The 14,545-nt window shown below is 37.1% G+C and overlaps 1 protein-coding gene across 1 annotated transcript; it reads right to left on the bottom strand.

Annotated features, from left to right (window-relative positions):
* Positions 1-1,197: 1,197 nt before the first annotated feature.
* On the bottom strand, positions 1,198-9,022 carry LOC107793106 (uncharacterized). The gene is made up of 2 exons (XM_075225283.1): positions 2,344-9,022; positions 1,198-2,144 (listed from the first exon to the last, which is right to left on the bottom strand). Exon 1 carries the CDS (start codon positions 3,780-3,782, stop codon positions 3,282-3,284), a length of 501 nt encoding a protein of 166 aa, XP_075081384.1. The 5' UTR covers positions 3,783-9,022; the 3' UTR covers positions 1,198-2,144; positions 2,344-3,281.
* Positions 9,023-14,545: the final 5,523 nt, after the last annotated feature.

Genomic DNA, 14,545 nt, shown 5'->3' with positions numbered 1-14,545 from the left:
TGCCCTCAGTTTGCTCTATTTTACAAACAAATGATGTATACGAAATGAATGTCTCTCAACTTCCTTAGGTGGAAAGAATCATACTCTCATATCCGAAAAAAACTCCAGAAAAACCCGAAATGAAAAAGAAAAATACTCCATGAAATAACGTACTTAGATAAAATTATATTGGGTACTGTTCATTGAGTTATTCAAAGCAAAACAATCATTGTCATCGTTACATACATAATATCTCAGAAAAAAGAAGAAGAAGCGTTACGTACATATTATGATTTTAACAATTTATTAGAAAGCATTAACATATAGAGTCATTCATAAACTTGAGAGATGAAAATTAAATTAAAGGGGAGCATAAGCACCACATTCCTTCCAAAGCTTGTCACTATTTTCCCAAACCTCAGTTTTATTCACTCCCTTCAACTCAGGACTGTCAAGAGTAGACTCCACAATAATGTTATGACATTTTCTCCCCAGTATCAAAAGCTGGCCACAACACTCTTCTACATCGCTATACTTTCCACTATCAAATATCCTGTTGAAAATGATCACTCCACAGTCGTCCGAAATCTTTTCCAAACATTCTCCCACTTGTGTGTGAAATCCAGGGTACGGCTCAGGTGCCAACGTTTGTTTATTATTAGGACCAGGAACTGAATATAGCGAATTCGTCGTAGTTGGATTCCGATTGATCATAACCAATAACATCCGTTTCTAGCAGATCAACATCATTGTCCAAGTCTTCTTCAATGGCTAGTGCTATTGGTGTCACAAGAAGAAACATGGAAACTGCGGCAATTACTACAAGTCTCACCAGCTTTGCCATCTTGCGTCTTTAAGAAAAATATTGGAATGGAGGAGAATTTGTGAGTAAATATATTTAATAGAAAAGGAGTTAGGGGGAATTAATGAAGCAAAATAGTAGTAACGTCTTAAAGTTGAAAATGAAGAATAAATGTGTCGTTAGTTTCTCATAATTTCACTTCACGTTAAATGAATTCAGACAATTTTTTAGAAACCATCTACGTGGCCCCTCCCATCCCAGGAAATATATTTATCTAATTTCTCAGAGTTTTGCCTTTTGCCTTTTATTTTAATACATACAATATTGTCAATTATTAAAATCAGAAACAATTAAGGTTTAATTGTAGTTCTAAGAAGAAATGAACCGTTTCAAAATTATCCGAAACCCAGGTGTTATGAACAAAAATCTTCACGATTTTCAGTTCGTCCAAACAATTAAAGGCTTGATTACATTACAGCTCTCTAATAATTAATTAAAAAAAAAAGGTGAAAAAGAACCGTTTCAAAATCATATAGGCATCTAATAAACCATCGTGCCTCTTCGGGATCCACCATTTAATGTCCGGCTCTTTGAGATTTGTTCAAAGATTGAGCAATTCCTTTGTCTCTATATTACATGCACATATTCAGTGTATATAAGCAATCTGGCCATCGTTTTCTTCCCTTTAGACTGTTGTATGATCCACTGGAAACGACGTTGATGAAGCCAACTTTGTTGTATCTCTGCACCCATCTCAAAAGTGTGCTCCATAGTACGTAGGTTAGATAAAAGGACATCCTCAAAATAACTGATCTTTGGTCTCAGTACTATTTTGACAAAGCACATATACATGCAGTGTTCACAATTAAGCCCAGTATGATTGAATACCAAAAAAGATAGTTTGCACCAGTTGAAGTGATCTACCAGCAAATGTTTTTTTTTTTTTTTTACTGTTTTAGAGGAGATTTTTGCTACTATTATTTTCTCAATCAAGGATTGCCATTGCACCATAGTAAAATTCTGTCCAGAGGGACACCTAGATGCTTAAATGGATGATACCTAGATGATAAAATTGATTTTGGCAATGGAATTCTGCTAGCAGGACATTTGTGAACTTCTGTTACAGAACTGGGGACAAAGTGCAGAGATATCAGCCCAGAATTAAGACTCTCACGCACATAGTGACAATCAATTTCGAGATGCTTTGTCCTTTCATGGAAGACTGGATTCTTGGCAATGTGTAAAGCAACAAGGTTGTCATAATAGATGGGAGCAGGAGCAGAAACATGTAAACCAAGATCACCCAGTACCCTGGCCAACCATGAGACCTCTGCAACCACCTTTCTGAGAGCCCTGTATTCAGCTTCAGCAGAGGACAATGAAACAATGAGTTGCTTCTTGCTTTTCCAAGAGATTGGGGAACCACCAAGTGTAATATAAAAACCAGAAACAGACCTTCTTGACTTAGCATAGGCAGCTCAGTCAAAGTCAGAGTAGGCCTTGATAGAAACATCAAAAGAGGAAGAGAGAGAATCCCTAAAGCAGAAGCATTAGATAGATACCTCAGCACATGAAGTGCAACAAGCATATGAGAAACTTGAGGAGCTTGAAGAAACTGACTTAGATGTTGAACACAAAAAGATATATCCGGCCTTGTGTGTTGGAGAAAGTTGAGCTTGCCAATAATTCTCCTATAGGTGATGGGATCAGTCAAGGGGGCATCCATATCAGCATATAACTTGACAGAAGTATCAAGAGGAGTCACAACAGGGGAAATTTTTTGGCAATGGAATTCTGCTAGCAGGACATTTGTGAACCTCTGTTAACTGATGATGTAGCCTTCAGGACATTTAGTGACTTCCAAACTAAGGAAATAATGGATTGTCCCCAAATCCTTTATCTTAAATTGTTGGTCAAGGAATAGTTTAACACTGTCTAATTCAACAACATCATCCCCATCTAGTAAAATATCATCAACATACACAGCTAGGACTGTAAGAGAAAGTAGAGGTAGACTTTGTGAACAAGGAATAGTCATTCATGCTAGAAATGTAGCCTCTTGTAGACAAAGCCTCAGCCAATTTAGAAAACCATTGTCTGGATGCTTGCTTGAGGCCATATAGAGATTTTTTGAGCTTGCAAACCAAAGGGAATGGAGAAGAATCAGTAGGGGAAACCTGTATCCCAGGTGGGACCTTTATGTAAACTTCCTCATGTAGAATACCATGGAGGAAGGCATTATTAACATCAAGTTGATAGACAATCCAGTTTCTCTTTATAGCAAGAGATAGAAGACATTTGATAGTAGTGAACTTGACAACTGGGGCAATTCCCTCCTTCTGAGTATCACCCTTAATGACCAACCTTGCCTTGTACCTCTCAACAGAACCATCAAATTTCTGTTTGATTTTATACACCCACTTGAAAGGGATAGCCTTTTTGTTAGAGGGAAGATGTACAATATCCTAGGTATTGTTAGCCTCTAATGCTTGAAACGCCTTTAGCATGACCTCCTGCCAAGAAGGTTTGGAAGCAGCCTGTTGATAGTCTGAGGCTCATGCAAGTGCAATTCTGTGGTGGACATGTTAGAAGTAGTAGATACAGGGGCAGAACAGATATAGTCTTCCAGATGAGGAGGTGGATGTGACACTCTAAGGGACTTTCTAAGAGGAGGAATAGATGGAGGAAGATAGGAGGTATATGCAGCAGAAGATGGTGGTAAAGAAGCTGGAACATCACTAGGAGGAGAAGGAGAGGAAGAAATAGGAGATGAAACAGCAGGAGGAAAAGAAACAGGGGAAGATGTAGAATAAGGAGGAATAGGAGGAGAAACAAGTGGAGATGCAGAATGAGGAGAAACAACAGGTGGTGTACTATATGGAGGAATATCAACAAAGCTGGAAGGTGAAGGACGGGAAGCATTAGAAGAATTAATGGAGAAGGGGAAAACATACTCATGAAAAACAACATCTCTAGAGTAGAAGATAGATTGAGAGGACATATTAAGCAATTTGTATCATTTCTTCCCACAAGAATAGCCAAGGAAAATGGAAGAGATTGCTCTAGACTGAAATTTATCTCTACTATGTTTAGGAGAGGTAGCAAAATAAAGGCATCCAAAAGATCAAAGATGATTATAAGAAGGTGAATGTCCATGTAGTTTCTCATAGGGGGATATGTTGTTAAGAACAGTAGAGGGAAACCTATTGATGAGATAAGTGGCTGTAAGGACACAATCACCCCAAAATTTAGTAGGCAAGTTGGATTGAAATAATAAGGCTCTGGAAGTTTCTAAGAGGTGTTTGTGTTTCCTTTCCACAACACTATTCTGTTGTGGTGTGTGGGGAATAGTGGCCTGGTGCAGAATCCCTTGAGAAGAAAAGAAAGATCTGGATTCTAAACTAGAACCTAGTTCAAAAGTATTATCAGATCTGAAGGTTTGAACTGAAGTGTGGAAATGATTCTGTACCATAAAAGTGAAAGCTTTGAGTACAGACAAGGCATTACTTTTGCTAGAAATTAGGTGAGTCCAAGTTACCCTGGAGTAGTCATCCACTAAGGTAATGAAGTATCTAAAATAACTATATGTAGCAGTATTATAAGGTCCCTAGATATCAATGTGGATCAATTAGAAAGGAGTAGTAGATTGAGTAGTGCTATCAGAGAATGGCAACCTTTGTTGTCTTGCCATAGGACATATATGACATAGGAAGGATTGTTTAGAAGAAATTTGTGAGGAAATAAAAGGAATAGATTTCATATTATTGAAAGGCATGTGACCCATTTTTTGATGCCAAAACAAATCTGTCTTATTAATATCAAGAGATGGATTACATGAGGGACTAATGGAAGGGGATTGACAGAATTGAAAACAGGAGAAACAATAGGAACAGAAGATGAAACATTACATGAAACATCAAATGGAAAAGAGGAAACTAAAGGACTATCAAGATGAAGATAATACAATCCATTTTCAACCTTACCAATTCCCAGTGGCCTCTACAGAGAAGGGCCCTGTAAGAAGCAATGTGTTATGCCCCGCAATATTACGTCAATATTATGTCCCTCAGTATTATATTACAACGATGTTATGCCTTGCAGTACTACATTACGATGATGTTACGCTTTGCAGTATTAAATTACGACGATGTTGCACCCTGTAGTATTGTACATTGAATTTGTCGTAAGGTAATTGACATCAGTCCAAGAAAAAAATTATTTGGAGATTATAAGGATTATGCTATTTCAAACAATGAGTAAATTCGTGAAGGTGAGAGGGGAAGCAAGTCAAAAAAAATGAATTTTCGGTCCAAGTTTGGCATGTTGGGATAAAATTCGGATCGAGCGTTAGTACTGGATATTTATGAACTAGTACCATACAAGGTACCATATGACCATGATAGTAGGATGTATAAAGTACATTAAAAATAAGTAGAATTTTAAGTAATTTGAGATAATTAAAAATTATGCGCGTAATTGGTAATTACCGGGCAACGGGTTGTTACCTAATTACCTAATAAGTGGATAAAGATTAACTTTTCCCACCCCACCCCCACGTGGCAGCAAAGATCTAATCAAACAAATGACTCATGGTCATTCTTAATTACGTGGCAAACTAATGCCTTAGTTACATAATAACCCATTTCTAACATTTTCAATACCTTACAATCAGATGGATACCAACGTGAATCCTTACAAAACTCTACAATCAAACAATAGCAATTTTCTTTCCAATTTAAAGACACTGACAATCGGTCAGTAACAATTCCTACAAGTATTCCTAACGTCTTCAAAGAGATTTCTAAGAAATCTTCAACGAATTCCTACAAAATAAATCCAACGAGATTTTTTAGCACATTAGCAACATGAGATTTTGCGATTCTAAGGGAGTGCGGTGCAACCTTTTCCAAGAATATTATACGGATTTTCCCTGCTCCGGGTATTTTAAGGTTATCCCTCCTTTCTTTTGGCATGATCCATACGATATAAACGAAACGAGAAAATGCGCAATTTTCATAATGACTATTAATAGAAGTATTAGAGGCACCTATGTTCTTGAATTTCCCCGTGTCCTATTATTTTATCATATGTTCATAGGTCTCATAAAAATACATAAGTTGAAAAAAGTTTATTTCATGATATTAATCAGAGGTATAATGGTCTTATGACGTTCCGAGAAGTTTTATTAACGTACTTCTCATGCATTGCATTCATTTACATGTGCATTTACTCATGACTCAGACGGTGTTATATACGTGTATATATGTATATATATGTATATGGGATATGGAAAAAGGTTACGACGTTATATATGCATCACCACCTGATCAGCTGGTATACGATGATGTTGCCCACAATGGCCAAATTGATATGATGGCATGCCCTCAGAGGCTTGATGATGTTATGTACGTACATACATATGCATTGCATGACATTTATACATATATGCATGACCTTATAAATATTTCATGATTTACAGAGTTATCTAGACTTACATGTTGAGTCATTTACTCTATATTTCTTCCATGTCTGTTATGTACTTATTTATATACCTTACATATTCGGTACATTATTCGTACTGACATCCCATTTGCCTGGGGACGCTACGTTTTATGCTCGCAGGTCCCGATAGACAGGTCGAGAGCCCTCCAAGTAGGCTATCAGCTCAGCGGAAGATGTTGGTGCGCTCCATTTGCTTCGGAGTTTTTCGTTTGGTTAGTATAATTTAGACGTGTATTATTTTATTGCGGGACTCTTTCCCAACCTTTATGAAAATTATATATTCTTAGAGACTTGTAGACAGATGTCATGCACGTAAAAGATTGTATGGCCTTGTTGGCCTATGTTCAGTATACGAGTGGATATTTGGTCTTATAGGCCCGTATGTCTTAAGTATAAGTTGGTATTTCATGTTGTATCCTACTTATCTCATGGAAGCCTCTCCGACTCAGTTATTTATGATATTATGATACGTTATATTGGTACTCGATTGAGTAAGGTATCGGGTGCCCGTCGCGGCCCATCGGTTTGGGTCGTGACACAAAGGGAAGTAGTGAGAACTGCAATACAATGAAGTTGCAAAAGAAGTTGATATATTGAAATTAAGTTGAACAGAAAAGATGGAACAAGTAGAATATTGTGTAACACAATATCAAATATAAGTTGTAAAGATCCAGTAGATACAACTTTTACTTTATAGCCATTTGGTAAAGTGATTAAGTAAGGTCTTGTTAATGGTTGAAGATTGTGAAGAAGGTATTTGTGAGGTGTCATGTGATTAGTAGCCCTTGAGTCTAGAATCCAAGTGTTAACATTTAATTGTGAAGATGCACAAGCATGGAAATCCACAGTCTTAACTACAGGACTGCAAAACAAACCTACAAAGTGAGCATATACATGATTGTCTCCAGAGTGAGAATCACTTGAGATTCCAGAAGAGATGTGTGATTGCTTCAGGAGGGTAAAAAGCTGTTGATATTATTCTGTAGTGAATCCATGGTTGACAGGTGAAAATTATTCCATAGATGAAGCCAATAGGGTAGAAGTAGTACCCTCAGCTTGAACACAGGAGGCTGATCTCTTGTTTTTTGTTAACTTGAAGTCAGAAGGAAACCCATGAAGTTTATAGCATTTTTCAATGGTATGACCTGATTTTTTGCAGTATCTACACATCATGGGTTGTCCAGGTTTCTTTGGCTCAAATTGGATCTTCTTATTGAAAGATCTTTGCCCACCATGATTTTGTGAATAGGTTGAAGGAGTGGAGGATGCAGAGAAAGAGATAGAATCATTGGAGAAGCTTGGAGCTAGAGATGTTTCCCTGTGTCTCTCATCATGTTATAATATGGAATAGGCCTTACTAACTGATGGGAGTAGTGAAATCATGAGGATGTTGCTTTTGATAGTATTGTATGACTCATTCAGTCTGGCCAACAACCAATACAGTTTCATTTCATCAAGAAACTTGGGTAGAGCACCACATGAACATGTAGGACCTACATAAGCAGTCTGAAGCTCATCCCAAAGACTACAAAACTTTGTGAAATAAGAGGCTATGTCTAAGGTACCCTGGGAAATGGTTCCAATTTTCCTTTGTATCTGAATGAACTTGGAACCGTTAGACTGACCAAAGCTCTCATACCAGACGACCACCATATCATTACACCTTTCCCAGTAGAGGTAATAAGGTGAGTCATTATGAGGTTTAGATTGACGACCATCAATTAATGCCAATTTATTTTTGGCAGAAAGGGAAACTAACATACTTTTACGCTAGGCAACAAATCCAGTACCATCGAAAGGAGGAGATACTAAGGGGTCGGTTAGTTGGAATACGATTTATACCGGTATAAGTTATGCCGGTATAAGTTATATTGGGATAAGTTATGCTGGGATTAGTTATGCTGGGATTGTTGTTTATTCATTGTTTGGTATGTTGTATTAAGAATGACAATTGCATAATTTCTAGGAAGAAGGTATAAGTTATATCGATGCTAATTACCCCACCTTCTACAAGGTATACATTATCCCAATGTTAAAATTAATACCGGGATAACTTATAACTGGTTTGCTAACCAAACAGAGTATTAAGGTGGTATTAAATTTTTATACCACCCTTATACCTTCTTATACCTCGTGTCAAATGACCCCTAAGTGAGTACCAGGACTATCTGAGGGAAGAATATAAAGAGGATGTGAGGGATCTAAAGTGAATATAGTGAAGCCATCGGATTGACTAGAGGAATTCACATGTTCATCACCCATTTTGCATCCAAAATTCTCAAATACAGTAGAAATTTACCAGAAATTGAAGCATGCAATTAGAGATTAGAGAAGAAAGTACCGTCCTTTTTCACTACTCGAAAAAGACAAGGCCTTCAAAATAGATTAAATTCTGAAGCAGAAGAGGAAATACCGGTCGAAATAAGAGGAACGCCACCAGCGAACCGTCATTATACCTTCGAAAAACCATGGCTGATATTGAATTTCGTTTCAGTCGAAGAAAAACCCCAAATCAAAAGCTAGGGTTTCAATAACCTAAAATTGTAAACAGCAAACTATACGAGTACGATCGAATGAAGTTAAGCGGGGATAGGAACTCATGTCCCTCTCTGATACCATGTTAAGAGAGAAATTTGCGGAAGCTAAGAGGGAATTTTCGTGGTGAAAATACCCTAATCTTCAAAGAACGAGAGAGAGAAGATGGTGGAAAATATCTGATCCTTTTATTAAAATGAATAATAATGTGTCCTTTCTAGAATGGTCCTCAGTATTTATACTTACATGAAAATGGCTACAAACAAATGTAAAAGAGGCTATCTCACTAATTGATACAAAACTGAAATACTAAAAACACTAGCTATTGGGCTAACTATTGAGCTGGGCCTGTGTGTATTTCTGGGCCTTTGTGTATGTCAACACATATATCTATTTTTTGTGAATTACTATATTTTTAGAAGCTTTTTCAGTCAGGTGTTGTTATTTTATAATACTTTTAAGTTTTAATATTAAAAAGTTTGACTAATTTAGAGTCCAAACATGATTTTATAAATAAAAAATTAGTTGTATTTGTCATGTTTCTTTTTTAGCTCTATGGAGTATGAATTAATTTATAAATATCACTTAATAACATATTAATAATTTTATTATAATCGCACAAAGCGCAAATAAATTAACTAGGGTAAGATAAATAAAGACTAGCTATGTTCATCTATTTAGAATGTAAGAAGAGTTTGGGGTGTTGGAGTCTAGCTAATTGAAATAGGTGCAATTGATAAAACTAAGCAAAACCATAGTAATAATAAAAGCAATCTTTGAACTTGACCAGATAGGTTAATTTGTTTTAATAACGACATTTAAATTTTCGTTTGGATTTTATACTATATAGCTTTCTATCAAAGAAATCGAAATGTCTAAGATTATACTAGGTTGTTCCGCGTGCAAACTAAATTAAGATTAGCCGATTAAAAGAAAAGTCACGTAGGATTTCCTTATTTTATATTCCAAAATTTTTGTTCTTTTATGAAAATTTATCTCTTATTGCTCTCATGTTCATTTCTTAGTTCATTGGCAGAGACGAAGCTGGAATTTAAAGTTTATGGGTTCAATATTCTAATTTTTTTACGTTATTGGATTTTAAACTAATAATTTGTAGTTTTGTATATATTAAATAAATTTTTTAAAGTAAATACAAAGTTTGAACTTGAACTAAAGTTACTGTCAACCGAACCCGTAACTTGGTCCCTGGCTCCGTCCCTATTCATTGGTCTTCCGCCAAGAAGCCAGGGGTCGTTCCAGAGAGAAGAAAAAAGTTCTTCCCTCTATTTGATAGTTTTTGGTGCGGGCAGCCCTTCCATAAAGCAAGTAAAGCAACTGCTTTAGGCCGCATATTTTTGGAGGCCTCATTTTTTGTTATACCTAATAGGTTATGTATAAGTTTAAAAGCAATCTGTGAAGTGAAAAAGTTTGATTTCTTTCTTTAACAAATATAGAAAAGAAGGATTTGCAACTGCTATGATTTTTGCAAAGAAAATTGCACTTGAAATAAATATCGAACCCGAATTTCGTAAGAAACATGTGATATATAGGAAGTAACAATTTGATGAGGATGTTGATAATGAAATCTCAAGATCTTTCGAGAAGTCCTTTAGAAGACAGGTTATTCACATTTCATTTGATGGTCATAGGCAAATTGAAAGCTAAGTAGTGGGATTCCCCGGGAAAAAAATAGAGATGTCTCCTACGTTAACCATTGATTACTTTTATATAGTAGACAAGGTTATTTTTTTACTTCAAAATATATCTGAACAATTCGAAGCATATGAAAATATTTTTGGTTTTCTATTTAGTGGTAAAAACTAAGATCACTAGATGATGAAAATTTGAAAAAATATTGCCTTTAATCTTGAATGTTTCTTAAAGCATAATAATCAATTCGATATTGATGGTTTAGATTTATTTTTTAAATTAAAAGTATTAAGGAAAATAGTACAATTAGAAGATAGCAGTTTAATTGATACACTCAGTCAAATAAAAAGGATTTGATTCTTTTCCAAATGCCTATATTGCTTATGGAATAATTAATGTTAATAACTCATGTTACTACCGTTGCTTCAGTGAAAAGAAGTTTTCAAAAATTAAAATTGATAAAATCTTACCTAAGTTCAACAATGTCTCAAAAAAAGTTAAATGGATTAGCTATATTGTCAATTGAGAAAGACTTATTAGGAGAAATTAAATATAAAAAACTTATTAATAATTTGCATCTAAAAAAAAGCTAAAAAAATAAATTTTAAAAATTAAGGCCCCTTATAAAATTTGGCTTTAATCCACAAAATTCATTGGCCACCCCTGGGTGCAAGGCAAGTGATTTTTAGCATTTGCACTCTTGAATTTTACTGCATGGTAAATTAAGGTCTGCATGAGAGATCTATTTTATGTTTTAAACTTTAGTAGGAGTAACTTTATCTGTTCGGGAAGGGGTTGTAGCAAGCTGGCTCTAATATCTATTCTCTGGGACAAATACATATACTATTATTTAGAAATGAGAATTGAGGGTGTACGAAAAGGGATAATTTTGTAATTATGAATATTTGTCATGGACATTTCGGAACTTTACTCTTCAATTACAGTTCTTACTTTTTCCTCATTTTAACGACACGTGCTAGCGCTTTTTTTTAATTTGTGTGAGATAGTTGTCTTTTATTTTCACTTCTATTTTGATATCATTTCTTGGTTCTTTTATCTCTTCAATCTAAAAGATGGTAAATTCTCATCTCAAAATCTGACCAGACAAGAATCGGCATGGAAAGGGACGGTGAAGAGTTACTTGGGACAATCGTATCCATACAACGCTATAACAACATGCACCTCGGCCACGACCGAGATCACGTATTCAAAATACTTGAGAGGCGAATTGAATATTACAGCATTTTAAGGGGTCAACCCGTAATATAGTTAAAACTTGAGTACTATGGTTAATGACCGTTGGGTAAAGGAGAAGACCTAGTACATAAACTAAGCGATAAAAAGAAGAAGGGGGGCTGAAGAAAAATGGAGACACAGACATATTTCCGGAAAGGTGGAGAGATCTTCATCTCTCTCTCTCTCTACCACGAAGGAGAAAGAAGTAAGGAAGCTCAGATCTTCAATACATATCGTTAGTCTCATCATATCAAATATATGGGGTTCTACCTTGTTAAAGATCAGGTGACCTTTCTCATTAATGTCTTCTTAATTGTTGTTTAATATTATGAAAATACCATCCTCCTTTTATATAACGGGATTCAATCAGTGTTATAGTTAAATCTTATGTGTGTTATGCTTGCTCACTCTTATCTTCTATCTTAGATCTAGGGTAAATTATCTTTGGCTAAGATTTACCTAAAATCTTTTTATTTAATTAGTTTAACAAAAAGCTTAACACTTTTTGGTCAAACAATTTGGCGTCGTGTGTGGGAAATTTCTTAGCCAAAATTTAGTTCCCTCTAGATCTGAAGTCAGCTAGAGTTTCACTCCCCGGCTGTCGCAGCCTCACCCTTTCATTTACAAACACCAACATAAGAACTTCGTAGGCAAGCTTTTGAAGTAACCAAACCAGCAAGGTTCAGATCTTGACATGAAATCAAAGTCTGGTATCTATACAAAATCCATGTCTTGCCGAAGCAATGGGTTTGGCACGTCATAAGTATGAGTCGTCAAAGTGGAATTATGGCCACTACACACCGATCACGTCCGCAATCCTATCTGCTATATTAACGTTAGATACCGATCTATACTTCATGCGCATTGACGGCATCCCCTATTAGAAAGGACAATAGCCTATTGTGTGGTTCTTTGAAATAACATGTTTGCCATACCCGTATGTACGGAATATAACTTGTTTCATTTATTTTTGTGCACCTCGGACGGGATCAGATCGGGACTCAAGTTCGAGCTCCCAACAGACAAGGTAAGTTGTTAGCCCGTAAGAAGTCCAAACTCGACTAAAGACGGAGCTAAGCACGGGGATACCAAACCTGAAACCGTCATTCAAATACGGGACTAAATGAGTCGTTCTACATCGCCCCTCTCACCTCGCCAGCCAATTAGGTCAAGGTAATGGACGACTTCGTTTGGTCTTAACTTGTTATTTTTCCTTCTTTCTGGATCGGGACAAGAACATGAGCACTCTCCCAGGTGCGCAAACAAGGAACAAACGCCACCAAAATAACACGCCAGGAAACGTGTCGCACCATATCGTCCCGAAGGCAACGGTCGAGCAAAACCCTCCACAATACCATACTGTAAATAATAGACAACGGCTCAAAACAAGCTGGCTATATTAAGAAACAACCTCCACAACCTGGGACTGGACAGTGAGCCCATGTAACATACAGTCTCTCTGATACAGGCAGAACATAAGCACAAAAAAGCTTGAACGTCTGCTCGCCATGGCAATCCTATGCCAGTTCAGCCGACTAAATATTACGAATCACGCCCGAACTTCATTTGAATCAATCAAGTCTCAGGGCGACCAGAAGTACAAGCAACAAAATTCATTGCCCGTCCCGTCAATGAAGGGACTAGATAGACTGGAACTCACCCCGACGCACAATACTCTCCAATGAAAGCAGAATTAAATAAGTTGAGACTCACCCCGACGCACGCATTAACGATGCAGCAACGAGTAATGTTCTCCAATAAAAGTAATGCAACAGGAAAATCTCACCATTCCACCAAGCCCGCACATCGCCAAGTAAAAGGAACGTTCGATCTCGCTCGAACTCATAACGGGTTACAATTCAACCTCGCTCGAATCTACACCCTTATGGCCATCGGCCATCGCCAATTAAAAGGAACGTTCGATCTCACTCGAACTCACAACGAGTTACCATTCGACCTCGCTCGGATCTACACCCTTACGGACATCGAGCATCGCCAAGTAAAAGCGGGTTACAATTCGACCTCTCTCGAATCTACACCCTTACGACCATCGGCCATCACCAAGTAAAAGGAACATTCGATCTCGCTTGAACTCACAATGGGTTACAATTCAACCTCGCTCAAATCTACACCCTTACGGCCATCGGCCATCGCGGAGTAAAAGAAATGTTCGATCTCGCTCGAACTCATAACAGGTTACAATTTGACCTTGCTCGAATCTACACCCTTACGGCCATTGGCCATCACCAAGTAAAAAGAACATATGATCTCACTCAATTTCACAACGGGTTACAATTTGACCTTGCTCGAATCTACACTCTTACGGCCATCGGCCATTGCCGAGAAAAAGGAACGTTTGATCTCGCTCAAACTCACAACAGGTTACAATTCGACCCCGCTAGAATCTACAACTTACGACCATCGGCCATCGTCGAGTAAAAGGAAAGTTCAATCTCGCTCGAACTCACAACGGGTTACAATTATGACCACGCTCGAATTTACACCCTTACGGCCATCGGCCATCGCCAAACGAAAAGAAGGTTCGGCCTCGATCGAACTCGTAACAGGTTAAAATTCTACCTTGCTCGAATTTACACCCTTACGTCCCCCAACCGTCGCAAGTGAAGCCGACGTTTGACCTCATTCGAACTCATTAGGGGTCATAATTCGACCTTGTTCGAATTTATACCCATATGGCCATAGGCCATCTCCTGGCGAAATTAGAATTCGACCTCGCTCGAATTTACAGGTCAAAACTGACTTCTCCCAAGTTGGAAAATCAAAACTCGACCTCGCTCGAATCTACAAATCAAAACAGATTTCGCCCAAGTTGGCAAATCA

This window comes from Nicotiana tabacum, chromosome 11 (assembly GCF_000715075.1).
Source record: "Nicotiana tabacum cultivar K326 chromosome 11, ASM71507v2, whole genome shotgun sequence".
Classification (NCBI taxonomy): Eukaryota; Viridiplantae; Streptophyta; class Magnoliopsida; order Solanales; family Solanaceae; genus Nicotiana; species Nicotiana tabacum.
This window is presented reverse-complemented; position numbering and strand designations above follow the sequence as displayed.